This window comes from Alternaria incomplexa, assembly GCF_024043165.1.
Source record: "Alternaria incomplexa strain BMP 0042 chromosome Unknown scaffold_4, whole genome shotgun sequence".
In the NCBI taxonomy this organism is placed as follows: domain Eukaryota; kingdom Fungi; phylum Ascomycota; class Dothideomycetes; order Pleosporales; family Pleosporaceae; genus Alternaria; species Alternaria incomplexa.
Window position 1 is genome coordinate 29307 of NW_026249853.1, and position 26363 is coordinate 55669.

At 52.8% G+C, this 26363-nt stretch overlaps 7 protein-coding genes across 7 annotated transcripts; 5 read left to right on the forward strand and 2 right to left on the reverse strand.

Annotated features, from left to right (window-relative positions):
* Positions 1-858: 858 nt before the first annotated feature.
* J4E90_003202 (uncharacterized protein) lies at positions 859-4254 on the reverse strand (the record flags this gene model as incomplete). Its single annotated transcript, XM_051432773.1, has 2 exons — positions 859-1081; positions 1133-4254. The coding sequence occupies 2 exons, from the start codon at positions 4252-4254 to the stop codon at positions 859-861; spliced, it is 3345 nt and encodes a 1114-aa protein (XP_051292671.1).
* Positions 4255-5956: 1702 nt separating this feature from the next.
* Positions 5957-8605, reverse strand: J4E90_003203 (uncharacterized protein; the record flags this gene model as incomplete). The annotated part of the gene is made up of 1 exon (XM_051432774.1): positions 5957-8605. One exon carries the CDS (start codon positions 8603-8605, stop codon positions 5957-5959), a length of 2649 nt encoding a protein of 882 aa, XP_051292672.1.
* A 989-nt stretch (positions 8606-9594) lies between these two features.
* J4E90_003204 (uncharacterized protein) lies at positions 9595-10425 on the forward strand (the record flags this gene model as incomplete). Its single annotated transcript, XM_051432775.1, has 1 exon — positions 9595-10425. One exon carries the CDS (start codon positions 9595-9597, stop codon positions 10423-10425), a length of 831 nt encoding a protein of 276 aa, XP_051292673.1.
* Positions 10426-13347: 2922 nt separating this feature from the next.
* Positions 13348-14454, forward strand: J4E90_003205 (uncharacterized protein; the record flags this gene model as incomplete). Its single annotated transcript, XM_051432776.1, has 1 exon — positions 13348-14454. One exon carries the CDS (start codon positions 13348-13350, stop codon positions 14452-14454), a length of 1107 nt encoding a protein of 368 aa, XP_051292674.1.
* Positions 14455-15707: 1253 nt separating this feature from the next.
* J4E90_003206 (uncharacterized protein) lies at positions 15708-18052 on the forward strand (the record flags this gene model as incomplete). The annotated part of the gene is made up of 3 exons (XM_051432777.1): positions 15708-15944; positions 16000-17909; positions 17962-18052. The coding sequence occupies 3 exons, from the start codon at positions 15708-15710 to the stop codon at positions 18050-18052; spliced, it is 2238 nt and encodes a 745-aa protein (XP_051292675.1).
* A 491-nt stretch (positions 18053-18543) lies between these two features.
* J4E90_003207 (uncharacterized protein) lies at positions 18544-19497 on the forward strand (the record flags this gene model as incomplete). Its single annotated transcript, XM_051432778.1, has 2 exons — positions 18544-18898; positions 19184-19497. The coding sequence occupies 2 exons, from the start codon at positions 18544-18546 to the stop codon at positions 19495-19497; spliced, it is 669 nt and encodes a 222-aa protein (XP_051292676.1).
* An 899-nt stretch (positions 19498-20396) lies between these two features.
* J4E90_003208 (uncharacterized protein) lies at positions 20397-22050 on the forward strand (the record flags this gene model as incomplete). Its single annotated transcript, XM_051432779.1, has 2 exons — positions 20397-20628; positions 20684-22050. 2 exons carry the CDS (start codon positions 20397-20399, stop codon positions 22048-22050), a joined length of 1599 nt encoding a protein of 532 aa, XP_051292677.1.
* Between the last annotated feature and the right edge of the window lie 4313 nt (positions 22051-26363).

Genomic DNA, 26363 nt, shown 5'->3' on the forward strand with positions numbered 1-26363 from the left:
ACAAACAGGAAAGTCGCGACAAACTGGTCAGACAAACCACTACACGTCAAACTTGATATTTCAGAAACGGAAATGAATGCGCATTTAGCTCTGCAAGCGCGTGTGCACGACTACGAGGAACGCGACAAGGATAAAGCAAACAAATTGGAGCCCGAAACAGAGCTACATACAGACTCACATACCAGCATCGAAGAAGGAAAGCTGGAAGGAAAGAGCGTAGTAGTACATGAAGATGAGACGCACAGTGCGAGCGGCCAGGATGACCGTGCGAGGAAGACTTCTGAAAGAGATGAAACGGTGGTGGTTCTGGGTGGCGGCGGTGAAAGAGACATAGTGGTGATAACAATTAGGCATGTGCAGGCCGCTGCGACCACTGTGGAAAGGGGTACATCCAATGGAGATGACAAACGAAATGAGGGTGGGCACACATCGGGCGAGGTATGGACAGAAAGTCCGCATTTTCTTTGGGGGCCTTGAAAGATCATAACTCTTGAATGGTTTAGCAACAGTATCTCCTCATCCCATCCCACAATATCAAGCGCTATCCAACGACGCTTTGCCTCATAGTGACCGCTCTTCTTCTATTACTCCAGAACGCCTTGCTGGGTGGTGATGATACATGAAAGGTGACATGTGGGTGAAGATGCGTATAGTCGCCGGCCACTTCCATCATAGTACTCATTGGGGCCGAATGTGCACGAAGTCCGGAGGTGATGTGGCCAGGCCATTGGAGAGTCATTCTCTCCTTGTAGCGGGACCGTGCGATGACCATCGCGAGACCGTCACGCAGTCCAATGAAGCGTAAGCGTCATTTCGTAGCAGCTGCGACTGGAAGCTGATTTCGGATGCTATCTCACTTCAAGTTGCTTCTGTGCTCGCTTTCTCGGCCTCCACTTCTGTGCTCTGCTCCGTTTCTTCGCTCTTCTTCTCCTCGATTTCCTTTTGAGGCTCCACCTTGGGTTCCGCCTTGGGCTGCGCGACTGTTTTGCTGACCACGAGGCCGATGAGATGAGAACCAACGTTGCCAGCACCGTCGATAGGCCCGAGTTTCGCATCGAATAGCTTCGCCTCGCGTAGCAATCTGAGTGGTGTCAGCTATCATATATTCACCCAAATTGACTTGGTTACGTACCGTGCTTTACCACCGGGCGTCTTCACTGCCGCCTCCTTGATGACACCACCAACCTCCTCTCTGTAGCTCTCAAACACAGGTCCCATAATCATGCGGACCTGGATGTCGCTCAAGTACTTGTTAATCACCTTATGCATGGTCACAGTGTCCTTGGTCAAGCTCTCCATGCTGGGGCTGACATCTTTATTGACTTCAGCCTCAGTATCCCATTCCACTTTCTTGAGGCTGCGCATATGAACCTTCGCCCTCCCAGCTAAGATGCCTGTAAGCTTTTCGTGGATTTGGTTCTGTTGGTCGTACAACAGGCGCTTGACATTGTCAAACTCGCCGATTGAGGATTTGTTGGAAGCTGATGCAGTGCGACGCCGGAAGCACTCGCGGATATAAGGTAGGATGGCGACAAGGAAGGAAAGGGTCTGAGAAGCAATGGCGAGATGTTTGGTGTTGATATTCTTCAAGCCAGCTGACTGCATGGCGCCCGCGCCGAGAATCAGTTGACAAAGTCGGGAGTTGAAAAGCTTGATGTAGTCGCAAAGGGAGGAAGAGACTTCGGAAGTCATACTCGGCATGGAGGAAACCAGGATTTCGAAGCGCTCGATACCCCGAAGGACGACCGTTGATGATTCGGAGATAGTGTACTTCTCCTCGTCCACAACGGCGGGTATAGTGGTTTTGTTCTTTTCCTTTGGCTTCTCTTCGGATGCGCCATTTGTTTGTACTGAAGTGCCATTTGTGGTCGGCTTTTCGATCTCTCGAAGAACGTCACCAGTTTCGGCCCAGCTTGGTGGATCGCTCTCCATACCCTTCAACAACCGTGCCAGGACCTCGATATCGCTTGCGTCAAAGTCCTTCGGTTCCCAACGATCTGAGTCCATTGCTTTTATCAGTTCTTGCTTCTCAAAGTCTGCAAATTTGGAGACGAAGTCGTTGATGTGGGTGTTCACCACACCCTTCAGTGCAGCGCCAGAACGCCCTGAGACAGCTTCACACTCATCCGCAAAGAGCCTACACATGTTGAAGTACCGTAGGAAGCGTTCCAATGGGAGATTAGCTGTAGCTTCTGAGCGGACTTTGAGGAGCTTGGTGATCTGTGTCTGTGCTGCGTCGACAGCCTGGCCTAACAAACTTGACATATCCAGAGCTTGCATAAGTTCCATCTGCAGGTCGTTGGAGCTTGGCACTGGCACGTTATTGCCTACGTAATCATCGATACTGTGCATATACGGACTCCTTGGAGGAGACCGAAGCCCACCAGCAGAGGCGGGAGGGGTAGTCACGCCGCTTGTGACATCAAGAAGCACCTTGATCAGTGTGCTTAGACGGCGGAGTGCCTCTCCAATGTTGGTGAAAATATTAGCGAAAAAGACTTCGGCATCCTCAGGATCCATTGCGCGCAGATTTCGTGCAAGGATCGAATTCTTGTCCTGTTGACTGGTTCCCCGGCCGCCTCTTGTAGACACAGAAGCCATGGAACCAGTATCGTCTTCTGATGAGCTCGGTAAATGTTTCCGGATGAGGACTTTCATCTCTTTGATCATAGCCTCCCTGAACGTTGCGCTAGCTTGGTTGGTGAATTGCGCTCCACTCAGGCCGTACAGGCTAGCTCGTAACTCTGCTCGTAGCTTTTCGTCTGTTGTCATGTAGGCTGGTAAAGTCGTCTTCGGTTTCTGGTTGCCCCCGCGTGCCTTTTGCGACGCAGCTGTCCATCGTTCCAGGGTATCATGGGCCGGAACTCGCTTGACGTGCTCTCGCAGGTCTGTGAGCAGAGTGTCGACAAAGCGTACTTCAAAGCCTCTGCCCACACGGAACTTGAGCTCGGTAATGTTCTCGAAAACTCCGTCTAGTGCTCTCAAGTGACGCAAATCGATCAACTGCGGAGGTAATCGAGAGTCGAGCCACGAGGTACTCTGAGTATCAGTCGTGTCCAGCGCGCCTGTTATCAGTCGTTCAATAACTTCTATTCGAGCCATGGCGGTTTCAAGGTCACCGTCGACAACGGCTTCGTCGCAGTGCGAGAGTCCGACTATGACAGCCTGTAACTGGTCGACCGAGTCTGTCAGCCTCCTCAAATTCTCTCTCCGCCTCTTCATTTCGACAACCTTCAAGCCTCCTATTGCCATCTGCTCATCCAGCCTCTTCAAGTCTTCCCTGAGACCTTTTATCCTTGCGACCGAATCTGATGCTTCCGTCTGAAGCTCGCGGAGGGAGCCGAGCGCGGCGAAGAAGGATGTCGATGCGGTGGATATGGCCGAAATCAAGTGCACTTCCACCGTGTCCATGTACCACGACAGCTTCTCTTGTAGAATCGCATTCGTGGCCAGAGCTTTCCGCCCGGGAGGTTGTGGGACGTCCAGAGAGCCGTTTGCCCCAAAATCATCGTTGCTTGCTGTCCGCGCTGGCCTGACCACCTCGGATCGCTCGCTCACTACGTCAAAGGTTCGCGGGTTTTCTAGGTGGAAGTTCTCGTCGAAGTAGATGTTGGGTATTGTAGATAGCGGCGTGATGGCTGGGAGTGCGCGCTTGGATCCGCTCGTTCGACGCTTCGGTTTCGGTGGCCCGTTGGAAGAGAAGGGTGTACCTGCTAGATTAGGTGTCCCCGCTGGTGACTCAGTCGCGTCCTCCTTCTTCGACCCTCTCCTTACCGGCTGGGCGGCCTCTGCTTCGGCTTCGGCTTTTGCGCGTTGAAAAGCGTCGTACAAACCGCCGACTTGCGACAGATATGGATTGAAGGTGGAGGGCTCGACGTGGGGTACATTTGTCAGAGTCACGGGCGGGATGTCTTTGGTGGATGGAGGGCGGTGGCCTGCGGTTACCGTGGCAGTGGTATGCGGCACCATGCCAGTTCGCATAATGGGAGGAGTGAGTAACGTGGAGATGGCATTGTTGCTCTGCTCTCTCACCGCGCCCATGGTGCTCTTGAAGCCGCTGTCGAGTGCGCCCCCAACCGAGTGTATCGAAGACGCGGTTGAGCCACGTCGCGGCTTGTAGCGCCCGCCCGTGGAGCTGGGCCTGTTTGTCCAGTCATGGTTCGCTGATGGGAACGGGAAGGCGCCCTGCGGCGGGTTCGGCGACAGGAACTCGAAGCTCTCGGTCGATCTCCGTGGGGTATCGGGGGAAGACATGATGGCGGCGCAGGTCGGGGGTGGTGAATAGGCGGCGGCATGGGTGGGCAGGGGGGCACATCTATCGCATGCTGGAGGACGTGTGGACGGGTATCAAGCTCCGAGTCATCAATCAAAGACAGCAGGCAGAAGGCGCAATGGGGAGATTGGTTGTGTCAAGCGTCACTTGAATGTCGTGGCTAGCCAAAGTTCCACGCGCTCGGTGGTGACGGTGCATGGGCCCTGGAGCGGCTTCTGGAAGCTTGACAAGGATCATGCAGCCGAAACACAACCGCCGACGGCTCCACCTACTTCAGACCCTTATGTAAGCCACGCCTCTCTTCCCAACCCATCCGCGTCCCTTACGTCCTTGGGATACCGTTGTGCTTTACCCCAGCCTCTCATCCACAGCCGTTCTCAACATCGATAACATGCCACCAACTATGCTACCTCCTTCCCCTGCGTCTTGCCTGTCTTCAGCAGCCGCCTTGACAGCATCCCTACTGTCCTCTTCCAATCCATATTTGTTACGCACAGACTTCCAGTCAGTGGACATGATCAAATCTTGTCGACAGAAGTGACATCGCATCCGTTTTCTGTCGCTGCACGCAATCCTGCGCATCTGATCAAGGCACGGCTGGCATAAGATATGGCCGCACGGCACGATGATAGTAGGATTGGCCACAGTTTCGAAGCAGATCGGACATTGAAAAGGTTTGCTAGCTGCTGCAAGTCGCTCGAGTGCGCTCTCGTTGAGTTCGCTCTTTGTTGGGTCGAGGTCGAGATTTCGAAATAGTTCGTGCATGGCTTCCGAGCCTCTGAACCAATACCTTGGCTGAGCATAATCGACATCTCGCCTAGCGCTCTCAATAAATCGCCCATCCCCCACCGCGCCTGGATTGCGACTTGCGCGTTCTTGTCTGGTAGGACGCGTGCGGTCCTGTAAAGCATTCCATACTGGATGCCGATGGAGAGCGAGTATCACATCAGTCCTTCGTAAATCATCAGGACCAATCGGATCAGGAACCGGTGCATTGGGAAAGTGCGGCAAAGTTTCGTCAGTGTCGATTGTAAGACTTCGTATACGGGGAAGTGTTTGCGCCGAGGTTTGCAAAGGGCTCATAGACATGCTGGAGCTTTGCGTAGGCCGCATCATGTTTTGAATCTCAGCTTGCGCCGCAGGCGTAAGAGATATGGATACAGATCTATGTCTAAATGCCGAGTCCCTGACACGTCTTCTACCGGTGGAGTTGGGTCCCATGGTCGCGATGTGGTCGGTTCTTGGGGTGATGTAGTTGGTACTTGGGGTGATATAGTCGGTACTTGAGGTATTGGAAAGAAAGATGAATGAAATAGATAGCAAGATGGTGTGCGTGGATGTTATATGAGACCCGAATGGAGTAGCAAAATTCGTGGTTGCAGATACCTTGGTTGGCACTCTCGCTTCCCAAAGTTTTGACGAGACGTAATGTGTGGATTGGAATCACATCAACGTAGACAGATTCGCGAACGCACTAGGTCTACCATTGCGGCTGTGACTCTGGAAGATCCTGTCTTTAGAACCGATCAAAGAAGAGCGAGAGACATCGACATGCGGGGATCAGTAATATCAAGCAGACCATCATATTCATCTTGATCCAGGCCCATTTCTATAAAATTGCGAAACTGCGCGACAACAACTAGCGATGATTACATGGAGCAGCGAATTCCAGACCATGCTTTCCTAGCTACCCTTCTCCTTGTCTCGGGATGCGGAATGTATCTGTACCCTGACTCCTTCTTTGGCGTATATGTGAACGACCCCCTCTTGAGAGTCATAATCGAACTGGCCTAAATGGCGGTTGTTCGCTGAACACTGTAAGGGAACCAGTGCTTTTCTCCGCTTTGCATTGGGTGGGCTGATCATGTCCATGAAGCTGCGCCTCTTGCTTGCCGTTGCAAGGTTAGACACCGCACTAGATATGAGTGGTAACGAGCTGGCCGCCCCAGATGCCTTCGACATTGGTGTAGGAGGACGTAAGGTATTCAGACGCTCTATTGTGTCCTCTCTCACAAGAATACGCATCTCGCGAGATGCCCGTGTTCCTTTACCTTGTGTGCTTCCACCTGCAGAACCTGGAGAACTTGAAACTGTGGTGTAAGTATGTTGCTGCGTTTCCTGAACTGTAGCGCTATAGGGCGTCGCTTCGCGAATGGCCTGTGTGGTCGTCGGGTGGGGCGCCACTGGCGACGAGCGAGGTGTAGTTCGCTGAGTCGTCTGCTGCGTAGTATCGTCGGTCGTTACAGTCGCTTGGGACCCGCCCATCTCTTTGGTGTACTTCTTGACCAGCAAAGCAACGTCACGAGCATGCCCATCGAGCTTGTCAGCATCAGGCACCTCCCACTTCTCCTCGGCCATACGTTCCAAATCTTCCAAAGATACAGCATCTTCCCAAGTTCTGTCATGATGTATCTTCTTGACTCTGGGGTGTCGCAACATTTCGAAGGATTCGTTTTGGAGCTTCTCAAAGCCGCCGCCAAGAATCTCTGCTACGAAAGGCTTCTTGAATGCTGCGGTCATCCGCCTGTCATAGCCTTTGGGATGCTGGATTTCGAACTCAAGGGTCGACCCATTGTCTCGTAGGGTAGACAGGCGGATGTAACCTTGAACGTTCATGTATTTCGCATCGCTCTTTGGTATGCACTTGTCGAGGCTGAGGCTCGCAACGATCTTGAACTTTGGCTTTGCACCCGTGCGTTGTACCGCATCTTTGTTCGTACAACACCCCAAATGGAAATGCGTCCAGTGTAAAGGCCTCAAGTCACTCTTTGCCGCGACTTGCGCATCAAAGCTAGCCCCGACCACAGCGAAGTCGCCCAAATCTCTCTCACCACCCATGTCACCGAGGTAATCTTTTTTCAATTTGATAAAGAAACTTGCTTGACGATGCCCTTGCTCTGACAGAAGTGGGAAGTACGGCGCATGCAACGGTTTGAGAACTAGTCCTTCTTGGTGTTCGGCTAGGTTCCGGGCAAATATCTGTTTAAGGTCTGTTATGCCATCCCCTGTCTTAAAGTCCAAAAGTGTCCACTCCGATCGCATTGACCGACCGGGGATTACATGGACAAGGTTCCTCAAGATCTTGCGACGGTCTTGAAGGCAGTGACGTAGAGTAGATTCGTCATCCAGCACAAGGATGTCGAAAAACACGAGCATGAGGTGCTCCCACTCGTGCGGCAATGAATCTTGGAGCGTGCCGATGAAGGAACCAGAGCGGGTGATGTGCTTCCTGATTTTTGAGAAACCCATTATTTTCTTTTCTTTGTCACTGTAGAGTACCATCTCGCCCAAGATGATGCACTTCTTCTTCAAGACGCAGTCTGGTCGACCGATACGGAGGGCTTCGCGAATCGTAGCATGCAAAGGCTTTCGGTCCGCCGTTGCGTCCTTTCCATTTTTAGAAAAAATGCGGATGTCATTAGGTGCATTGTCCAGGTCAACGTGTATCTCGCAATACTCGCCGTCGTACTTCACTTCGGCAGCCCAAGCGCGCTGACCCACAAGCTGCATGCAGTGCTTGAAAGACCAAGCTTTGTGGAACGTCGGTCGCCCCACCTTGATTCCAACAATAGCTCTCAGTTTCTGTGCCGCGTCGACACGCACAGGTCTTTGCTTTGAGTGCTCTGGTACTGCGGGATAGCAGCTCAGATCGCCTTTGAGCATCTTGAAGACGGCGTCGAAGTCATTTTGGAACATCAACAATTCTGGTAAGAGAAAGTGGTAGCGCTCCAGAACAAACTTCTCATCAAGCTCCACGGTACAATTATCTCGCAGGACGAGACGCACCAACCACTTTGCTTCCCACGACTCGAGTCTCACGAGTATCTCCTTCAGCTCGGTATCGGTCTGGAAATCCGAGTTACGCTTCTTCCTGATGACCTCGTCGGAGAACCGATAGCTCGCTGCTAATTGTTCGAGCAATCGATCGATTCGTTCGATCGGAAATGCACGTTTGCTGGCGAATGTGCCATCCCAAGGTTTCATTGCTCGTTCGACATACGCCCCAAGGTCACCGTAGTTCCCTGTATGCCAGCCCTCAAACAGAGCTAATTGACCGTGATTGAAGGCAAGTAGGCTCGCAAGTTTCTTTGCAAGTAATGGCGATTGCATTTCATAGACTCGATCTTTCCTTCGATGTGGAAAGAGAGCAGACAAGACGGCGCCCCCGTTTGTATCGGGATCATCTAGCGCTTCTCTCTGCTTGAGGAACCATTGCGAGATTGTCTCGCGTATACGGTATTTCTCTTGCTTGGCAAGTAACCGTGGTCGTTGTGTCGTTACGGTCTCGACGCTTTGTAGGAGACTGCAAATTGCGCCGAAGGTGACGGTCATTGTAGGCGTGCCGATGTACGTGAACCGGGGATTATCGTATCGTGCTGGGCCTGCTAGGGCTGTTTATGCTTGAAACGAGTATGCGACATGCCAAAGGCAGTAGCAAGTGCTGTGCCTGCTTCCAACAGCACCTGGTGGATATCGTGAACGGTGCCGCCAATCTATGATATAAAGGTATCAATGTTCGAGCGTGAAAAAGCTCGATAGAGTTGTGCGGAATACCGTCTGTGTACGCAGAGCAGGCGGACAATTGGTCGATGCGCACGTTTGAGGCCTCAATATCCTCGTCATAGTCGCAAGAACGTTGCCGAGCCTTTGACGTCGAAGGGGCACTTAGGGTTTGTAAATAGGAGCAAATCGAGGAATTCAACAATGGCGTATTTAGGTCTATAAGAAGAACATAAGTAAATTGATGATGCGGATCAATAGAAGGCTTGGTCGCGTCCCAACAAAGTCAGAATGAATGGAAAGAGGGGCTCTTGGACGCGCACGCGCTTCCTGACGCGCTAATGTAAATCATCACGGGAACACGCGCATACTAGGCTGTATTCGGACAGCGAGGGAACTCGACCCATCTGCTTCAAGCTGCCGACGGGCTATCTTCCGACTATATCTTCACTTCATATACCTATGGCGAGCATGCGTTCAACAGCAGAATTTTAGAATGTGAGGTCGAGCAGGTTCCCGTTTTCACAGACGGCATTCAATGGGCCCAAGCAAGCGGTTAGCGTATACGTCATGACCCGCCCGTCGTTTGATCCTCCACCAGATATTGATCAGCTCGCGCTTTCGAGTGACCGAGCGCGCTTCAACTGGCCGAGGAGACGACATATATATACTTAGCGGTGTTGGACTACAGAATTACCGCCAATTGCACTTCAAGTCTTCGAGCTGGACACAGCAGTAGCCAGGTAACCCCGCTCTACCTAGGTAGCCGGTCTTGCGACGACAGTACTAACGTTGACAGTACTACGTAGACAATTGGCACAATGGCGCCAGGCCAAGGCCAGAAAGGCAACCCGAACGATCCTCGATCAGAAGAATCGAAGAAGAAGGATTTGATTGCACGCGGCGATTACACACCCACACCAGCTGGCAAAGTGACCTTCTTCCTCCTACGCGGCATCGAGCCTGTCCTTCAATATTCAATCCTCGCGCATGGCCTCGGCACATCTGTCCTACATCGTGTAGGACTACGAACACTACCTCCCGGACTGCCAACGCATACAGGCATATCTCTGATCGATGGCTTGGGCCTGTCACCATACCGATTGGTATTGCTCGGAATGGCGGTTGGCGCAGCTGTGAAGCAGAACATCTGGGTAACAGCACTTTCCGGAGAGCCAATGCCAGTCAAAGGCGCCATCGCTGTGGGTCTGTTCAACGCTGTCTTTAACAGTCTGAGCACCTACGCCTTCCTCACATCAGCTACCTCCGCCTCGACCGAAGCCACTTTCCCACAACCCGCGCTCCTCGTCGGCAGCTCGCTATACGTCGTAGGCATCGTGACGGAGCTTGTCGCAGAAATACAGCGCAAGCGCTTCAAGGCGGACCCCAACAACAAAGGCAAAGCTTACACGGGAGGTCTTTGGAGCTTCGCACGCCACATCAACTACGGTGGCTACACAATCTGGCGAGCGGGTTATGCCATGGTCGGAGGGGGATACACGTTGGGTGCGTTAGTAGGAGCCTTCTTCGCGTGGGATTTCACACAGCGGGCAATCCCTATACTTAACGAGTATTGCGAGAAGCGCTATGGTGCGCAATGGGACGACTTCAAGAAGAATACTCCGTATCAGCTGATTCCCTACGTCTACTAGATCTGAGCGAGCGATAGTATATAATCTAGTGGGGTCACGATAGGGAGAACCGAGGCGCATGTACAATGTTATCTCCGGACAAGCTATGCAAGCTCCATCTCATTCGATGCCCCACCTCATTCGATACCCATGTATTGCGAGAATGCACGACTTGTGCATGCACAATTTCGGTCGTACGATGCTGTTGTCTGAGATATCGGAGGACCCCTCATGCAGTCGGCAATGTTCATCACACCAAGGACCACGAGTTATCGTACCGATGACAGCGGCACAAGACCGACACTAAGGCCCAAATGCCGGACCAGCTGCCTCCCGAGCGCAAGCCTATTGCCCAAAGTAGCCTTCACGATAACAATTACCCCGTCTGGAGATACGATACCCAGTCGTCGTAGCACGATGCAGGTGCGATTCTCGTCAGCACGGCAGAAACCGAGCCTTGTGCTGCGTTCGTGCTGTCGTGGCCAAGGGGCATTACTCGTACACAAGCCGCTAAAGAAAATGAGCGTAGAAATGATGGTGTGCGATCTGGCATGCAGGTGAGAGATCTGCGGACGTTGTGTAACCCTCTAAACCAAGGGCTTGGGTTTTACTGGCATTGTGGACTGTGATGGTGTGTAGAAAAGGTGGGTAGATACGAATCATGTGCCGTCAATGTATTGGACTTTGCGCCTCCGGATTGAAGATGCTTAGTAGCGGGTCGTTGGCCTATTAGGCGTGCAACATCACAATGGCAGCCGGAACAAAAGCCTCATCGAAGCTGAGGCAAGGTCGACAACGCACGACATCTGTTCGGAGAGTTGAGGTTGGCGATAACGACATGCGACCGAACGCGGGGTGACAAAGACCCGAGGGCACAATCAAGCAATGATCTACAATTCAGCTCTTCAGGGTCCTTTTCCGTGGCGGCGTTCGCAGCACGATGTCGCTCAAGGATGCCGCTACGCGATGCTACGCCACAAACGCAGAGTCTGGTACACTTGCGCTTTGTACGGGCTGTTCTCCAATTTTCCTTCTATGAATACCCGCCGAAAAGCTCGTATTTCCACAGAAAGTGATTATTGATGGGTATCATCAGAGACGCAGGCTGGTATTGACGATGACGGTCAGGAGGTGGCAATGCCTATTGCTAGAAGATTCTCGGCGAAGGCCGAAGCGGATCTGCCGGGCAGAATTGACCGAAGACGGCGATGGTGGTGATGCGAAGAAAGAGCCTCAACATTTTTCGGATAGTCGCAAAGATCACGATCTGGAGGAGCTCGGCTGGCGTTGCAGCATGTCCCATGGTTGAGCGCGCAGTGCCAGAGAGCGGGGAACGGCTGAAGGTGCATCGATGTGCATGCAACCCCACTCTAGGATATAGTACAGACAAAAGTAGCGGACGAGCAAGGCCTGCGAGCGGGCTGTTCAACACATCACGTTAGATGAAACGGTATCAGGGCCTTGTTGTATCCCGGTCAGATGTGCGCTGGGGTGAGGTCTCGCGACGATGGTCCCGGCAGTCTGCTGGCGACGGGTGCGGGCGACAATTAGATGGCTTCAGAGGCAAGATGGCGGCACAGGGCACGCTTGCCTGAGGATGAAACACTACAGCCGGTGCCACGAGCGATGTGTCAGACGTCGCACTCGCAGCTCGTAAAAAGTGAGGTTCAAAAAGAAAGGCGGGATGCAACCAGAGGCGATCATGCACAGCTAACTGGGGCCTGCAGGCCGCGATGCTCGAGCCACGTTTGCCGATGATTCGACGCGGAGAGGAGCAGCTCGGCAGCGCGCGGGATTCGTGAAGTTGGCGACATGTATGCAGCAGCGCAGCCGGGATGCTCGGGGTGCAAGGCTCAAGGTAGTAGTTGGGAGCCGTATACGGACGCGACTCCGCCTGGCTGGGGCGGCTGTTTTGACTTGAGGGGCCTCTCGCGCGCGACGGATTCAGGTTTTGTGGCGTTATTTGAGCCTACTATGGACGTGCTGGATCGCGCGTGGGAGATGGCATAGTAGCAAAGCGCCATGGCGACGCTGCAGAGGAGGCCTTTCGTCATTGACACTTGCGCGGTGGAGACGTGGTTCCCAGGCGTCGGCTCACCCATTTCTAGCGCGATCGCCCTCAACGGCAAGCACGGAGAGTACCCAAGATACTAAGATACAAGACACGGCCGCTTCCTCTTGCGGGCGCACTCGTCCCAATTCTGCTGCCATCAGTCTGACTGCTCCATACACGCGCCCTTCCCTTTGTTCCCCACCGGCCTGCCCACAGTGCCGACGTTTCTTTTTGTACTTCCCTATTCAAAAGCTGCGTGTGCCGCTGCTGCACTCTCGGGTGGGCTAGTTCGCGACCTCGCCGCCGCATCCATCTGTAAGTCAGCAATTCGCGCGCCTCGACGCCATGCAGGTGCTACGCTTGATCCTCGCAGCCCAGCTGGCGTCTACCCGTCTTCCCTACCTCTCAAACCGCGCGTATTGACCTGTTCTTTCTTTAGAGTAAGCTTTTCTAGCGTCTCTGGCTGGACTGGACCATTGCTATTAAGGACCCTTTCCGCCCACGACTCGACACGCCTGCCAGAGCACCACAAATCTTCGCACATCATCCCTCCAATCTCGACTCCTCCCGCCGGGCCTCGACTGCCTTGCCGCCGTTGCCGCTTTCGCTTGCTCCGTGTGCCGTCCGCATATCATCAGCATCACCAATTCCTGTGGCCATTGCCTTACATCAGCCCATATCCGGAAGCAGTGGGAGTCAGTGCATTGCATCAGTCGCAACGCCGCAGCACAGCTTCACCACCGACCCCCCTTCACTACCAGCCAACAATTTGCTAGTTTGCCCCAAAAGAACGTCATTGTCTATTCTTTAACGCCGTCGGTCCGACGTCAGCGCGCTGATCTGTGTTTCACTCCGTGAGTCGTGACGCGAAGAAAGCAGAGCCATTCATCATGCAGGCTGTCATGGCGCAACCCCCGCAAACCTCTGCCTACGGGGCTGTTCCTCTCCGCCGTAAACCCATAGCAAACCCCGGCATATCGGTGCGACCCCCGCAACACCAATACCACAACGACGGCCAACTAGGACATTCACGAACGCGCACTACGAGCTCAGGCATCTTCCCCGCCCAGTCACCCACTGCAAGCACCATGAACTCGCAATACCCTACCCAGTACCAGAGCAGTCTCCGCCGAACCCCGACCTCGTCAACGAGCTCTACCACTGGCACGCCGAACCGCTCCAACAGTGGCGCCCTCCGTCGCTCCTCGTCCACCCGCTCCGGCGGCAACTCGCCCACCTCGTACGTTGCACTCATGCGGAAACAAAAGGCTACTGTGTGGTGTGACCGGGCCCAATACGAGGACCCCCGCATGCTTGCACAGCAACGGCAGGCTAAGATGCGGGCAAACATGGAGGTAGCAGGCGGACCCCACCACGTTCCCCCGCGAAGTGCTTCAGGAGGATCTAGCATGACCGGCGGTGTGCGGTCCAAGATTGGGCGTCACCACGGTCTGCCAAAAGCATCGCTATATGCACCTGTCACGTATGCAGGGTCTGGTGTTCCTATGCGCCTCAGTGCTTCCGAAGTAGACGAGGGCGACGACGAAGACGCAGGTTCAGTCAAGAATGGCCAGTACCACCACCGCACAGGTTCAGGCCGTTCCTCGCTCGGTTCAGGACGACGCATGTCCTACGCCAACCCCACCGGCCGCATATCCTCTAACAGCACTCCCCCGCTAAACTCATCCCCGGACGGCGAGCTCGCCGACCTCAAAGAAGAGCCCACCCCTTCACCAGCCGAATACGACGTCAACGCGCCCAACGACAACAGCTACTTCCAACATACCAAGACCAACACAAGCACAGGCAGTGGCAGTAGTGGGGAACGCAACTTTGGCGACGTGGGGCAAATGCCAGCGCCTGGAATGTTGAAGCCACCCGCTGCGACAGATAAGAAGGGCAGTAAGGATGACCTGGTTCGAAGAGGCAGTGTGGACGAGCGGACCATGACCATGGGGACGAGGCTCTTCGTCGCAAACCCCGATCTTAGCGATTGAAATCACGCATACCCAACAAGCGCGTATGGATGAGAGGTTACCTTTTCTGCGATACCCGAAACATCGATTTTATTTTGCCACTAGCACCACAGCACACGATTACCACATACACAAGACCACGATTCACCGCTTTCTCTTTTTACCTCTCGAAGCATGTTTAGCATTTCACGGCCTTGTCTATGGCACGTTTCCAAGAGCAACTATACGGTGTTTTCTTGTTTGGATGGCACATGCATTTTTCCCTATGTTGCTCATGTCTCTTTTTTTTCTTGGCGGATTCCTCAGTCTTGAGCGTGCAGAGCGATTGCCCTGGAGGCTCTCGCGCGTTCGATACTCGACATGTAGTATCTGTAAATAAGTACCACATCATACCCGCCGCCAGCTGAATGCGAGCATTGAATACAAGCACGAGTAATCGTTCATCCCCGAGTTCACAATGATCCCATGCCTACATCGCCTCTACATCACCTCGCGATTTCCTCACTCATGCTGATCTTCATTTCCCTCTAGCATGTATGCCTCTCAGACGCAAGTCCACGTATGCGATCAATGAAGTCATGGCTCCATCAAGCTCATCGTCGATGCAGAACTTCGGCCTCGGATCCTCCCTCATCCCGCGATGCGACGATTGGCGACCTGTGCGTCACATTGCGCACGAAACTTTGAAAGGGGGCGGGAATGTAAGCCTTGCGTGAGCCGAGTGGTCAGCTTTTTGTCGATCGCGCGCTTCGCCGCGGGAGTGCCTGCCAAGACTGCTGTGCGGCTGTTGAGTCAGGGGCGACAAAGGGCAAGCAAGTGGCTGCATGTGTGATAGGGAAGATGGTAGATCGGGAGCGCGCGCGAGTTTCGAAGAAGTAGGGGATGCTGGGACAGTCGTTGCCATGCGTCTTTGCAGTGGCTTCAAAGTTTGGACTATGGACGTGGCAGGGATGTGAGGACCCGCGTTCAGGGTCTATGGAATTGTTGAAGCAGAAAGTTTGCGAATGCGAACGACGCATCGCATCCAGACAGTCTGAATGCAAATGTCTACTAGTTCATGAGAGTAAAGTTGATCTGCGCTGCACATCCACTCTCTTTCACGTCCCAAGGTTGATTAGCAAGACCGCGCTTGCCTCTACTCATGCATGCTTGCCAAGACGTCCGACCCGGAGTGCTCGACCCCAGCACGAGGCCATGTCACCCCCATCACGCCTTCCCGGTACGAGTGGAGGGGCGTAGGACAACATTGAAGACTTCGCAGACTGGAATCCAGGATGTCGCACGTTAATGGCACGACTAACGGCGCAGCAAAGCGCAGCGCAAGCCAGAAGATACTGAACGACGCGGTGGGCGTGACCAAGAGCCACGAGGGAGATGAAAAGACAGATTACACAAGATGGAGGCTCAAGGACGACCGAGGATGTCAGACATGGCACTATCTGCAAAGCGACGAGGAAATGAAGTTGTGGCCGCAGAGTACAGCGGACAAGTACTTCCTAGGCCTCGACACGGTGCGTGTGCACCTCTTCTGACCGTGCAGACACCAGTAACTGACGTGGACCTCAGGAACAACCAGCCCTTGCATCCGCAAAGACCCCCCTTGAAGCTGCGCACAATGGCCTCACGTTCTTCTCCCAACTCCAACTCCCACCTGGCAACTGGGCTTGCGAATACGGCGGTCCCATGTTCCTCCTCCCCGGCCTCGTAGTCACTTGGTATGTCACCGAGACACCGATACCAGCGTCGCATGCGATCGAGATCAAGAACTACCTCTTTGCCCGCGCGAATCCAGAAGACGGCGGCTGGGGGCTACATATCGAGGGAGAGAGTACCGTGTTTGGTACGGCAATGAACTATACCGTCCTCAGGCTGCTTGGCGTCGACGCAGAAGACCCCAGAATGCGGAAGGCGCGGGACACACTTTGGAAGCTAGGTGGCGCGCTCAACGGTCCGCATTGGGCAAAGTTCTGGTTGAGCGTGTTGGGTGTGACGGAATGGGACGTTGTCAACCCCTGTCCACCTGAGCTGTGGCTGCTGCCAGACTGGGTCCCTATCGCGCCGTGGAGGTGGTGGATACATATGCGACAGGTCTTTCTGCCCATGTCCTACGTCTACTCCAAGAAGTGGTCATACCCGCTTAATGACCTTACACGTCAACTGCGGGCCGAACTGTTGATGGAGCCATTTGAGAACATCAACTTTGGCGCACGGCGGAATACCATTGCCCCGACGGACAACTACCATGCGAAATCTTGGATGCTCAAGGTCCTCTTTTGGTTCATGGCCGCTATATGGTTCCCATACATCAGGCCCACTTGGATGGTGAAGCGGGCTGAAGAGCATGTATGGTGGCTGATCGAAGCCGAGGATGAGAACACCGACTTCGCCAATCTGGGTCCTGTCAACGGTCCCATGAACATGTTGGCTGCTTACATCAAAGAAGGACCCAAGTCCCATGCTGTTCGCGAGCATCTCAAGACACTTCCGGAGTTCCTCTGGGTAAAGGATGAAGGCATGCTTATGAACGGTACAAACGGTGTACAGACGTGGGACACCGCGTTCCTTATCCAAGCTGTTGACTCTTGCGGCTGGTCAAAGGATACGAAATGGAAGCATATGCTCACGAAGAGTCTTGAGTTCCTAGAAGACCAGCAGATTCTTGAGGAAACCAGAGACCAGCATGCATGCTACCGTCAACAACGCAAAGGTGCCTGGGGCTTCAGTACACGAAAGCAGGGCTACACAGTCAGCGACTGTACATCCGAGGGTCTCAAGAGCACACTTATCCTCCAGAGGGATAACGCATTCCCTGAACTTATCAACGAACGCCGCGTGAAAGATGCCATCGACGTCCTGCTGACTATGCAGAACGCTTCTGGTGGCTGTGCTTCTTATGAGCCGACACGGGGTAGCGTACTCCTTGAACATCTCAACGCAGCAGAAGTCTTCGGCAACATCATGATCGAGTATGACTACCCTGAATGCACAACCGCTGTCGTGACCGCCCTCGACATGTTCCAACATCATTACCCTGATTACCGTGCCGCGGAAATCTCTGCCTTCCGTGACCGCGCGGTGGCATACATTCGCGCCGCCCAACGCCCAGATGGATCTTGGTACGGCAGCTGGGGTATCTGTTTTACCTATGCCGGCATGTTTGCTCTTGAGTCACTCAAGTGCTCTGGAGAGCAGTACAGCAACTCTGAACGTGTGAGAAGGGCGTGTCAGTTCTTCCTAGACAAGCAAATGGAAGATGGAGGCTGGGGCGAGACGTACAAGAGCTGTGAAACCGGTGTCTGGCAGCAGCATCCGCGCAGTCAGGTTGTGCAGACTGCTTGGGTAGTCATCGCAATGATTGAGGGCGGGTTCCCACACAAGGAGCCGCTCGAGAGGGCTGTTAAGCTCATCATGCAGAGGCAGCAAGCCAACGGAGAGTGGTTGCAGGAGGCTATTGAGGGAGTGTTCAATAAGTCTTGGTAAGTCGGCACATGGTTGACTGATCACGAACGGTGGCTAACTTGATGACAGTATGATCTCTTATCCGAACTACAAGTTCATCTTCCCGATCAAGGCGCTGGGAATGTATGCGAAGCACTTTGGCGATGATGCAGTGCTCTGAAGAAGTTCATACGAACCCAGTTCTGCAGTTGGTAATCTTGAGAGTGAGGATGATTGAATGTAGGCGGAGTTGTAAACACCAACTCAATAATACTAATACCACGATCAAGCTCCTGTATATGCAGGGAGCAGACAAAATGATTTGCGACGTGACTCTGGTGTTACCACATCACTTACCATTGTGGTATTATCTTTTTTATGAGCTTGGTCATCATGCGGTACTATAACTTCTTTGAAACTCACGCATCTCCTGCGACAAACAATAGCTGGGTCTCGCTTGAGACCGCACTTTGCGCATACAAGATCACTCTTCGGTGTTTCCCTCCATCCCCGCAAATAAAACTACATCACTACCACTAGCCACTTTGAGCGCGCCAACAACAAACCGATTGGTACCTGTTGCTACCAGAACTATGAGTATAAGTATATCTGGAAATCCCGTCTGAAAGACCTTTAGAAGCACCGCGAATAGCTCAGCTTTGTACTCACCAGATGGATCGAACGCACACCGATCGGCAAGACGGCGGTGATGGCCTCCCACCTAGCCGAACAGAAGACAACGATCCTGTCGACGAGGGCGAAGATCACTCCAGTAATCCAGCCCGTCGGGGAGGCGGCCCCGGTCGCGCTGGTCGAATGAACACAATCTCAGAAGAACCACCTTTGACTGGCCATGACCAAGGACAGGATACGAACAACACCGCAGAAACAACACGATCTCGCCTCGAGCGCAGGGCTGCCGAAATCCGCGAGGCCAACCGCCGACGCAGGGCGCATGGTCAGACAAACTCGGACACCTCTGGAAACACGCCTTATACGCAGGGGGTTGGCCGTCCGTTGGAGAGAGGTGAGAGTTTTCTCGATCCCGACATGTCTCGCGCGCGTTCTAATGCGATATGCCCTGGTTTTTCACCGAGGCCGGAAGACGTGGAGAGACACAGAGCGAACTTGGAGAGAAGGGCATGGATTGCCGCGGGTAGAAACTCTGGGCCAACGGAAGAGAGGGAGAGGAACGGGATCAACAGACGCCCGACAACTTATCAATTTCGGGCTCATGAGGGATTTCCTCCCAACGGCACGGGGACGCGGGGGTTGTATGCTGGACGATACCCCATCCCATACGTGAATCCAGCTACTGGACGAGCGCTTGTGGGAACGGGCGGTTACACACCTTTTGGCAGCGGCAACTTCCAAAGCAGTGTTCCAGGCCAGTCATCTCATGACGATGGTAGAAACGCCGCTGTCTACGACCCTGGCAGCTTTGAGGATACGGATCAATTCTACGTCGAGCCGGCTCCTAAGCCCGAGAACGTCGATCCTAAGGCTATGGTGTCCCAGCCGGAGGGTAAACCTGAGGGTGACTCCAATCCTCCCAAACGCAAGGATGAACCGGATGATAAGCAGAGTGGAGGAAGAGGGCCAGGCGCGCCTGGACAGGCTACTTGAGAGGTGCCTCTTGTTGGTTATGGAACGGCGTAGTTATTTAGTTAGAGATGTACATGGAAGCAGAGGGTGTGGCATGGGGTAAGCAGGTCGTCGGTGAGGTAGGTGGGTGGGACAGGTTTAATAGCTTCGAGGGGTTTCTAGAGGGAGTGGATTTCAAGCAGTAGACAACAAGGAGATACTCATAGTAACAGCAGCATAGAGAGGCTCCTGACGTGGGTGTGGATGACCTTAGGAGCTCTTCGACAGCTTACAGGATCCCTGATAGCTGAATCAAACGACAAGAGCACTGGCAATTGACATGCAGCTCGCAACTTTGACAGTCCGGTTGCTCTTGCACTTTGGTGACGCGTGAGGTGAGATGAGGGGAGAAGCACAGCATTAACCTAATACGTATTAGCGTCAGCGCCGGCCGATTAGGCACGCTGCGATCTCGTCACCATCTGGGCAGTCATGACCGTCAAATACTTTGCTGCAGCACAGGGAGACATTGGTAGCAGACTAGTCATCACTGCGACACCACCTGGGCAGCCCACAAATCTGGAGAGGAACCCGACAACAAGGTCTCGCCATTGGCAATATCGACTGAGTCTTGCGCTATTGTGGTCGAAGAACGCGTTGGGCTATGGCTGCACTTCTAGCACCGGTAAAATCACACGCCTATGTTCGGTAGGTACTACCCCGCTGGAGCGGCCCCGCAGGACTCCACGTGCTGTACGATGAACCTGCGTGAACATCTCTGGGTGCTGGCGGTGCACGACGTATCTTCGTTTCCAGACATTGCACATGCTCACGGACCCTTTGGGCCTTGTTGATCTAACATGACTTCCAATTCAACCATTCCACACCTCCGACAACATGAAAACACCAAGCAACTCATTGTTGATGGCAAACCATACCTTATGTTGGGCGGAGAATTGCAAAACTCGTCGCTTTCGTCTGCCGAATACATGAGCGAGATCTGGCCCAAGATGGTCGCAACCAATGTCAATACTCTACTTGGCTCTGTCAGTTGGGAGATGATCGAGCCTGAAGAGGGCAAGTTCGACTTTGAAGAGCTGGACAAAGTTATACTGGGCGCTCGAGAACACGGCTTGCACTTGATCTTGTTATGGTTCGGATCTTTCAAAAATGGTATGTTGGTATATCTTCGCGGCCTCTCTCCACACCCTGACACGTACATGGCTAGGCAGATCAACGTACACCCCATCATGGGTGAAGACGAATCCAAAACGCTTCCCTCGTGCCGAACTTAGAAAGGCGGGAGGCGTGATTGAGGTTGCGGATGTGCTGTCCCTTTTCAATGAGGAGAACGTTGAAGCGGACGTAAAAGCATTCCGAAAGTTGCTTAGTCACCTCAAAGAGGTAGACGAGAAACATAGTACTGTGTTGATGGTGCAAGTCGAAAACGAAGTCGGCCTGTTGTTTGACAGTCGCGACGGAAGTGGCGAGGCCAACAGAGTCTTCTCCGGACCGGTGCCCGCAGAACTTCTCCAATTCTTGAGCCGCGATTACGATCAATTACATCCTGATCTAAAAGCCAACCTCAGGACCTTTGTCGCACGATCGAAGCCACAATCTGGCACTTGGGAAGAAGTGTTCGGCGTCGGTAGCAGGACTGACGAGCTCTTCATGGCATATCATTATGCACACTACGTGAACCGTGTAGCAGCAGCTGGAAAAGCAGAGTATCCCATTCCGCTATACACTAATGTATGGCAGAACTATGCGGGAGATGATGCCGATAACGACACCCCCATTGTAGTTGGTGGTGGTGGTCATCCAGGAGATTACCCGTCAGGTGGCGGCACAGTCAATGTCCTCGATATTTGGCTGCAATTCGCACCTGACCTCGAATTCATCGCGCCCGACATCTACCTTAATGAGTACACTAGCTTATGCGGCAAGTACCGACATTGTGGAAATACTCTCTTCATCCCGGAACAGCGAAGAGATGAGTACGGCGTTCGGCGCATCTGGATAGCGTACGGAACATTCCAGGCTCTTTTAGCCAGTCCCTTTGGCATCGATACTTTGGAGCCGGAAACCAATCCTTACACAAAGCACTACGGGCTGCTATCACAAGTCTCTCAAATCGTACTGGAAGCGCAACGTAACCCGGGCTCGTCGGTGGGTTTTTGTTTTGACGAATTCACCGGCGACAAAGATCCGTCGAAACCCATCAAGCAGCGTTTTGGCGATTGGGATATCACTATTGAGCGTTCTTTCGTTTTTGGCAAGCCCGGGACCGGTAGCGGCATGGTCATTCATCGTGGCGGAGCACGCTTTTTACTTATTGGTTGGGGCTTTCAAGTGATGGGTCACTCGACTAGGGCTGACACGAAGTTTAACGGCATTCTGAAGAACGAAGAAAAGGTCGTGGAAGACATAGCGACAGGAAAGTTACGGACACTGAGGAACTTAGGTGGCGATGAGACAAGGAGTGGAGCCAACGCGATGATGCCGAATGAGGATCCTGACTATGGAGGATTCCCCATCGCTATAACAATTCCGGCCAGAACGGGTATCGCTGAGGTGGAATTCTACTCTTTTTAAGCTTTAGTACTAGATGAACTCGGTGTCGTTAGAGGACGATTGGGCATTTCTCATAAAAGAAGAGATCAACACCAATGGTGACCGGCGCTGGGCGCCTAAAAGGGAGCGCGGCAGGTTAAGATTACGAAGGAATCTGGCCCCTGGGCATAAGGTGCGACTCACTTTTCTATCAATACATTCAATGAGCGACGCTATCGTCTGCGTTCTTCAAAACAGCTTCCAAAATCTTACCTGAAGATGGCCCGTTCTTCTTGGTGTTTAGTTACTGCCTTGGCTGCCTGCCGATCAGCCTTTGCTCAGACCGCGGCAACGGCTCTCGCGTCCTCCACGCCCGCATCATCAGCCCAAATCCAAGCACCAACATCAAACCTTCCAGCTCTCGAAATCGACGTCATCTCTCCTCGCGAAAATGAAACGTACGACTTTACCTCATCGTTACCCATCGTGTTCGCATTCCAGAATTTGACCGCGGCCGCTGAGCTTGGCCCCTTCACTTTTGCATGGGATATCATGCAAGTAATTGCCTATTTACGAACTGCATGTGAGACAAACACTGACTTCGTACACCCATCTTCAGGCCGTATCACACCATCGATGACCCAATACCAGGAGGTGTCATAGAGGATCAATGGTCGATAGGCTTTACTTCGGATAATGCATCCACGTTTACAACGTCTGATGGATCGCCATATGTCCTTGTCAACCACACGAATCCTAGGGATTGGGTCCATGGACCAAACTATGGAGGAAATGCATACTCATTGAGGTGGTACATCCTGTGGGGTGACGTGAATAAAGGATGCGACCACCCTCGGCCTGACATTGGTGTTTCGCATGACACAAAACTTCTCTTTACGCTTCTTCCAGCGTGGCCTAACGAGTGGAAGGCGCCCGAGGCAACTACCTTCGGGAATGTTACAGGCAATTGTGCGCAATTGGGCACTTTCGCTATGATTGACGCAAATGAGTCGGACTTGTGTTCGCTGGATCAGCTACAGTGGGGAGATGGGAACCCATGTGCCATCAAGCCTGATGGGCCTATGGTAACAAGCATGTCCAGTGCAGTGGCGAGCTTGTCTTCTGCGCAAAGCGTGGCTACTGCGACTCCAACTACTACCGAATCGTCTACTGCGTCGAACGTGGCGTTCGCAACAGGTGTGCCAATTCAGCCAGCGCTCGCTGCGGCCTTCGTTGTTGGCGGATGGGAGCTGTTCCCGCTGTAGGCGTGTTATCGTACACAATGTTACATTTCTGGTGTTTCATATTACTATCTCGAGGGTCGACCTTCAGCCCAAAATTCGGTCGTAATCATGAGCGTATGCAGCAATGCGTCAGGAGCTCAAACTGCTTGCTCATAGGTGCATCCAATGTGCGTAAGGCAAAGGATATGCGGGTGTTTGCCTGCTTTTCTATGCGCTTATCAACCCTGGCATTGCTGCCTGCGCAGTGTGTACAGCCCCGCCGCCTTTCAAGACGCATCACTAAGGGACACCACATCTTAGCATGCCCAACGTCAGAACATATGACAGCTATCGTTCCGATGGCTTACTTCCCGTTCTTAGCATTACCCCCAGAATTGCGCATTATGATTTACTCATATTTCCTACCTACGAGCGATGGCAAAAAGCCTTTTCAACTTCTGGGCAAACAGCCTTTCGTCGGCCTCCGCCGGACTTGTCGAATAATCAAACATGAGATCGACTATGAAGCCTTGAGACGCTCGTGTCGCCTCATTCGGCGTGCAAATCCAAACTACACTTTGTCAGTCGGTGCTCTGGACATGCGACACATGAACATGGTCATACGAAACGAGGCCGAGCAGCCACGGCGGAACTTTGACACTCTGAATTTATCATGGTGGGAATATCTGCCCAAGTACTCAAGAGTTGATATCGTATACGAGTCCTGTGGACAGCGCAGCATCGATGACCCGGCATTTACCTCAATTTGTCGGGTTATCGCTAAACCATTCAGGAGACCTCGTATAGCTCAGAGCCTCCCAGCCCCATTTTGCGTCAAATTCCAAAAGCCTGGGGAAAATCTCGCTTCGTGGTGAGACAATTGGGTTCTTTCATTCTTTCGTCCTCGAAGAGATGCGACAGAGTACATGTCAACAACAGCAAAGTACTACGGTATGGATGATTCACTCACAGCCTGCGAATGGGAGAATTCCACAGATATGTTTGCGATGCTACCTTTTGTATTCCTGGTTCTGGCGATACTGGTGGGTTTTTTGGTGTCCGGCTTGTATCTTGCATTCGTTGTGGCACTTTTTGTACACGATGTCTTCATGAGCATACTCTCACCGATCTTGGTCAGAGTCAGCGTCAGTTGAGCTGATGATAGTTTGTCGATCATGAAGGAAGGGATGTTTTGATTCACAGAAAAGACTACACGATGGCACACAGGTTAGGAATCAAAGCTGTGCAAAGAGTTTGTGTGATTGCAGCTGGGCTTGTCGGTTGAGACTGCCATCTGTCATACTACCATGTTCATTGCTATCACTTCGTGATCATCTCTCATTCCTTAACAGTCCCTCTGTTCGTGATATCACTCATCTCTTTCTCATAGTCGTGTACTTATTCGAAATAATCCCAGACCTAATCCGACCAGATCTTGACCCTATTTGCGAATGATCGTCGGCTAGCTTAAGCTGAAGTGCTCGCCTATAAAGCATTAGCTAAGTTGGAAACGAGAGTATGTGACTTTACCTTCTAGGGCGTCGGGGCTAGAAGGACCGCCGCACATGCCGCCTGACAGGTGCCGAAAGCACTGTTGCAAGCCACTATAGTGGCAGGAGCCGTGGCACCCGCTGTGGCACCCCAAGTCGCGCCTCCTGCAGCGTAACATGCCATGACTACGGCAGAGCAGCCAGCCTGGCAGATGCCATATCCAATTGGACCTGCTGAGGCCATGGGAGTGAGCGCGAGGAAGGTTGCCGCCGCCAAGATGGGAATGACGGAGATCTTCATTGTGAATGTTGTAGTGGCTGTTGTTGAATCTGTGATGGACTTAGCGACGATCGGCGGACATTCTGAGAAGCTGAACTTACTGGCTAGTTGTTCAGAGTGTGCTGTAGCTGGTGTAGAGACTAATGGCGGGGTTGTAGTCTGATGAGCGCTTGATAAAGACCTGCTGCACATCCTTTTCATTGGCCTATTTGGGTTACACAACAGCTTGCCACGTCATTTCACCGGTCACCCATCCCCTCACGTCCATAGAGAAGACGAGCGATATGAAATGACAAAGAGAACCTCTTCATGCCTGGTCATTGATGGAAAGGAACTTGCTGCCAGAGCTTCCAATGTGGCCGCAAATCTCGCACATCGTTACTAACATGTCATATGCTTCCAAGGTCCAGTCAAGGGCTTTAAAGTGCCGATAGTAACGTGGAAATGACCCTTTCCTTACGAGATGGCAAGATTTGCTTCAGCCGAAGTCAGTCAGCAGTGAAGGCATCTACTGCTGCTGCACTTAGATTTGAAGTAAGCGCAGACTGGAGTTTGATCAGCAGCCCTGAAAGCGGTCTACGACAGATGGCTTTGAATTGGAAAAGTATCAATCTCAGGAACCCGCATCAGCAATCGACGGAACTCCCAGGCCATTTCAGTATGTCTGAGTACACATGAGCTATAGGGATGGATTACAAACTGCCCATCTCACTACTGCACCATACCGAGCAGTCTTCATTAACTCACCGGCGACCTAGTAGCAGCGTCACCTCTACCCCATCGAGGTGGTTACCGCAGGTGAGATTGAAACGATCTAAAGACTTGTTGGGCACTCATGTTCCTCTTTCTGAAAGAGGAGATAGGTCGCACATTGGCAGTATGAAGATCATGCGTCAGCCAACCAGATGTGCGGGGTTTAGGCAACAGCTTCCAGAGTCGGTGTATATGACCGCTGCAACTCCATAAATTGGAGCACCCTATCAATTCACAACTCATTCCTGGATGCGGAGCGACTGAATATGGCACCAAAGGAAAATAGCCAGTCGTCCTCATCTTTCTTCAGACTACCTGCTGAGATCCGCGTCTCAATGTACGAGCTTCTGGACTTTCCGCCTGTTGACAATGAACAATGTCGTGGACTGATTTTGTCGTGTCGACAAGCAAAGCGCGAGTGCGAAGGAGTCTCGATCCGTGCGACAAAAAGCTGGTTGCTGGCTTACAAGAAGATTGTCCATCCAAAAAGCGACCTAGGGGTGCGCATCTTGCTACCTGTCGCAACGAGAACGCCTACTGGAATGCATGCTAAGTTCCACACGCTTCGGCATCTGACATTAGTGATTCCTGGACGTGCAATCCATGGCT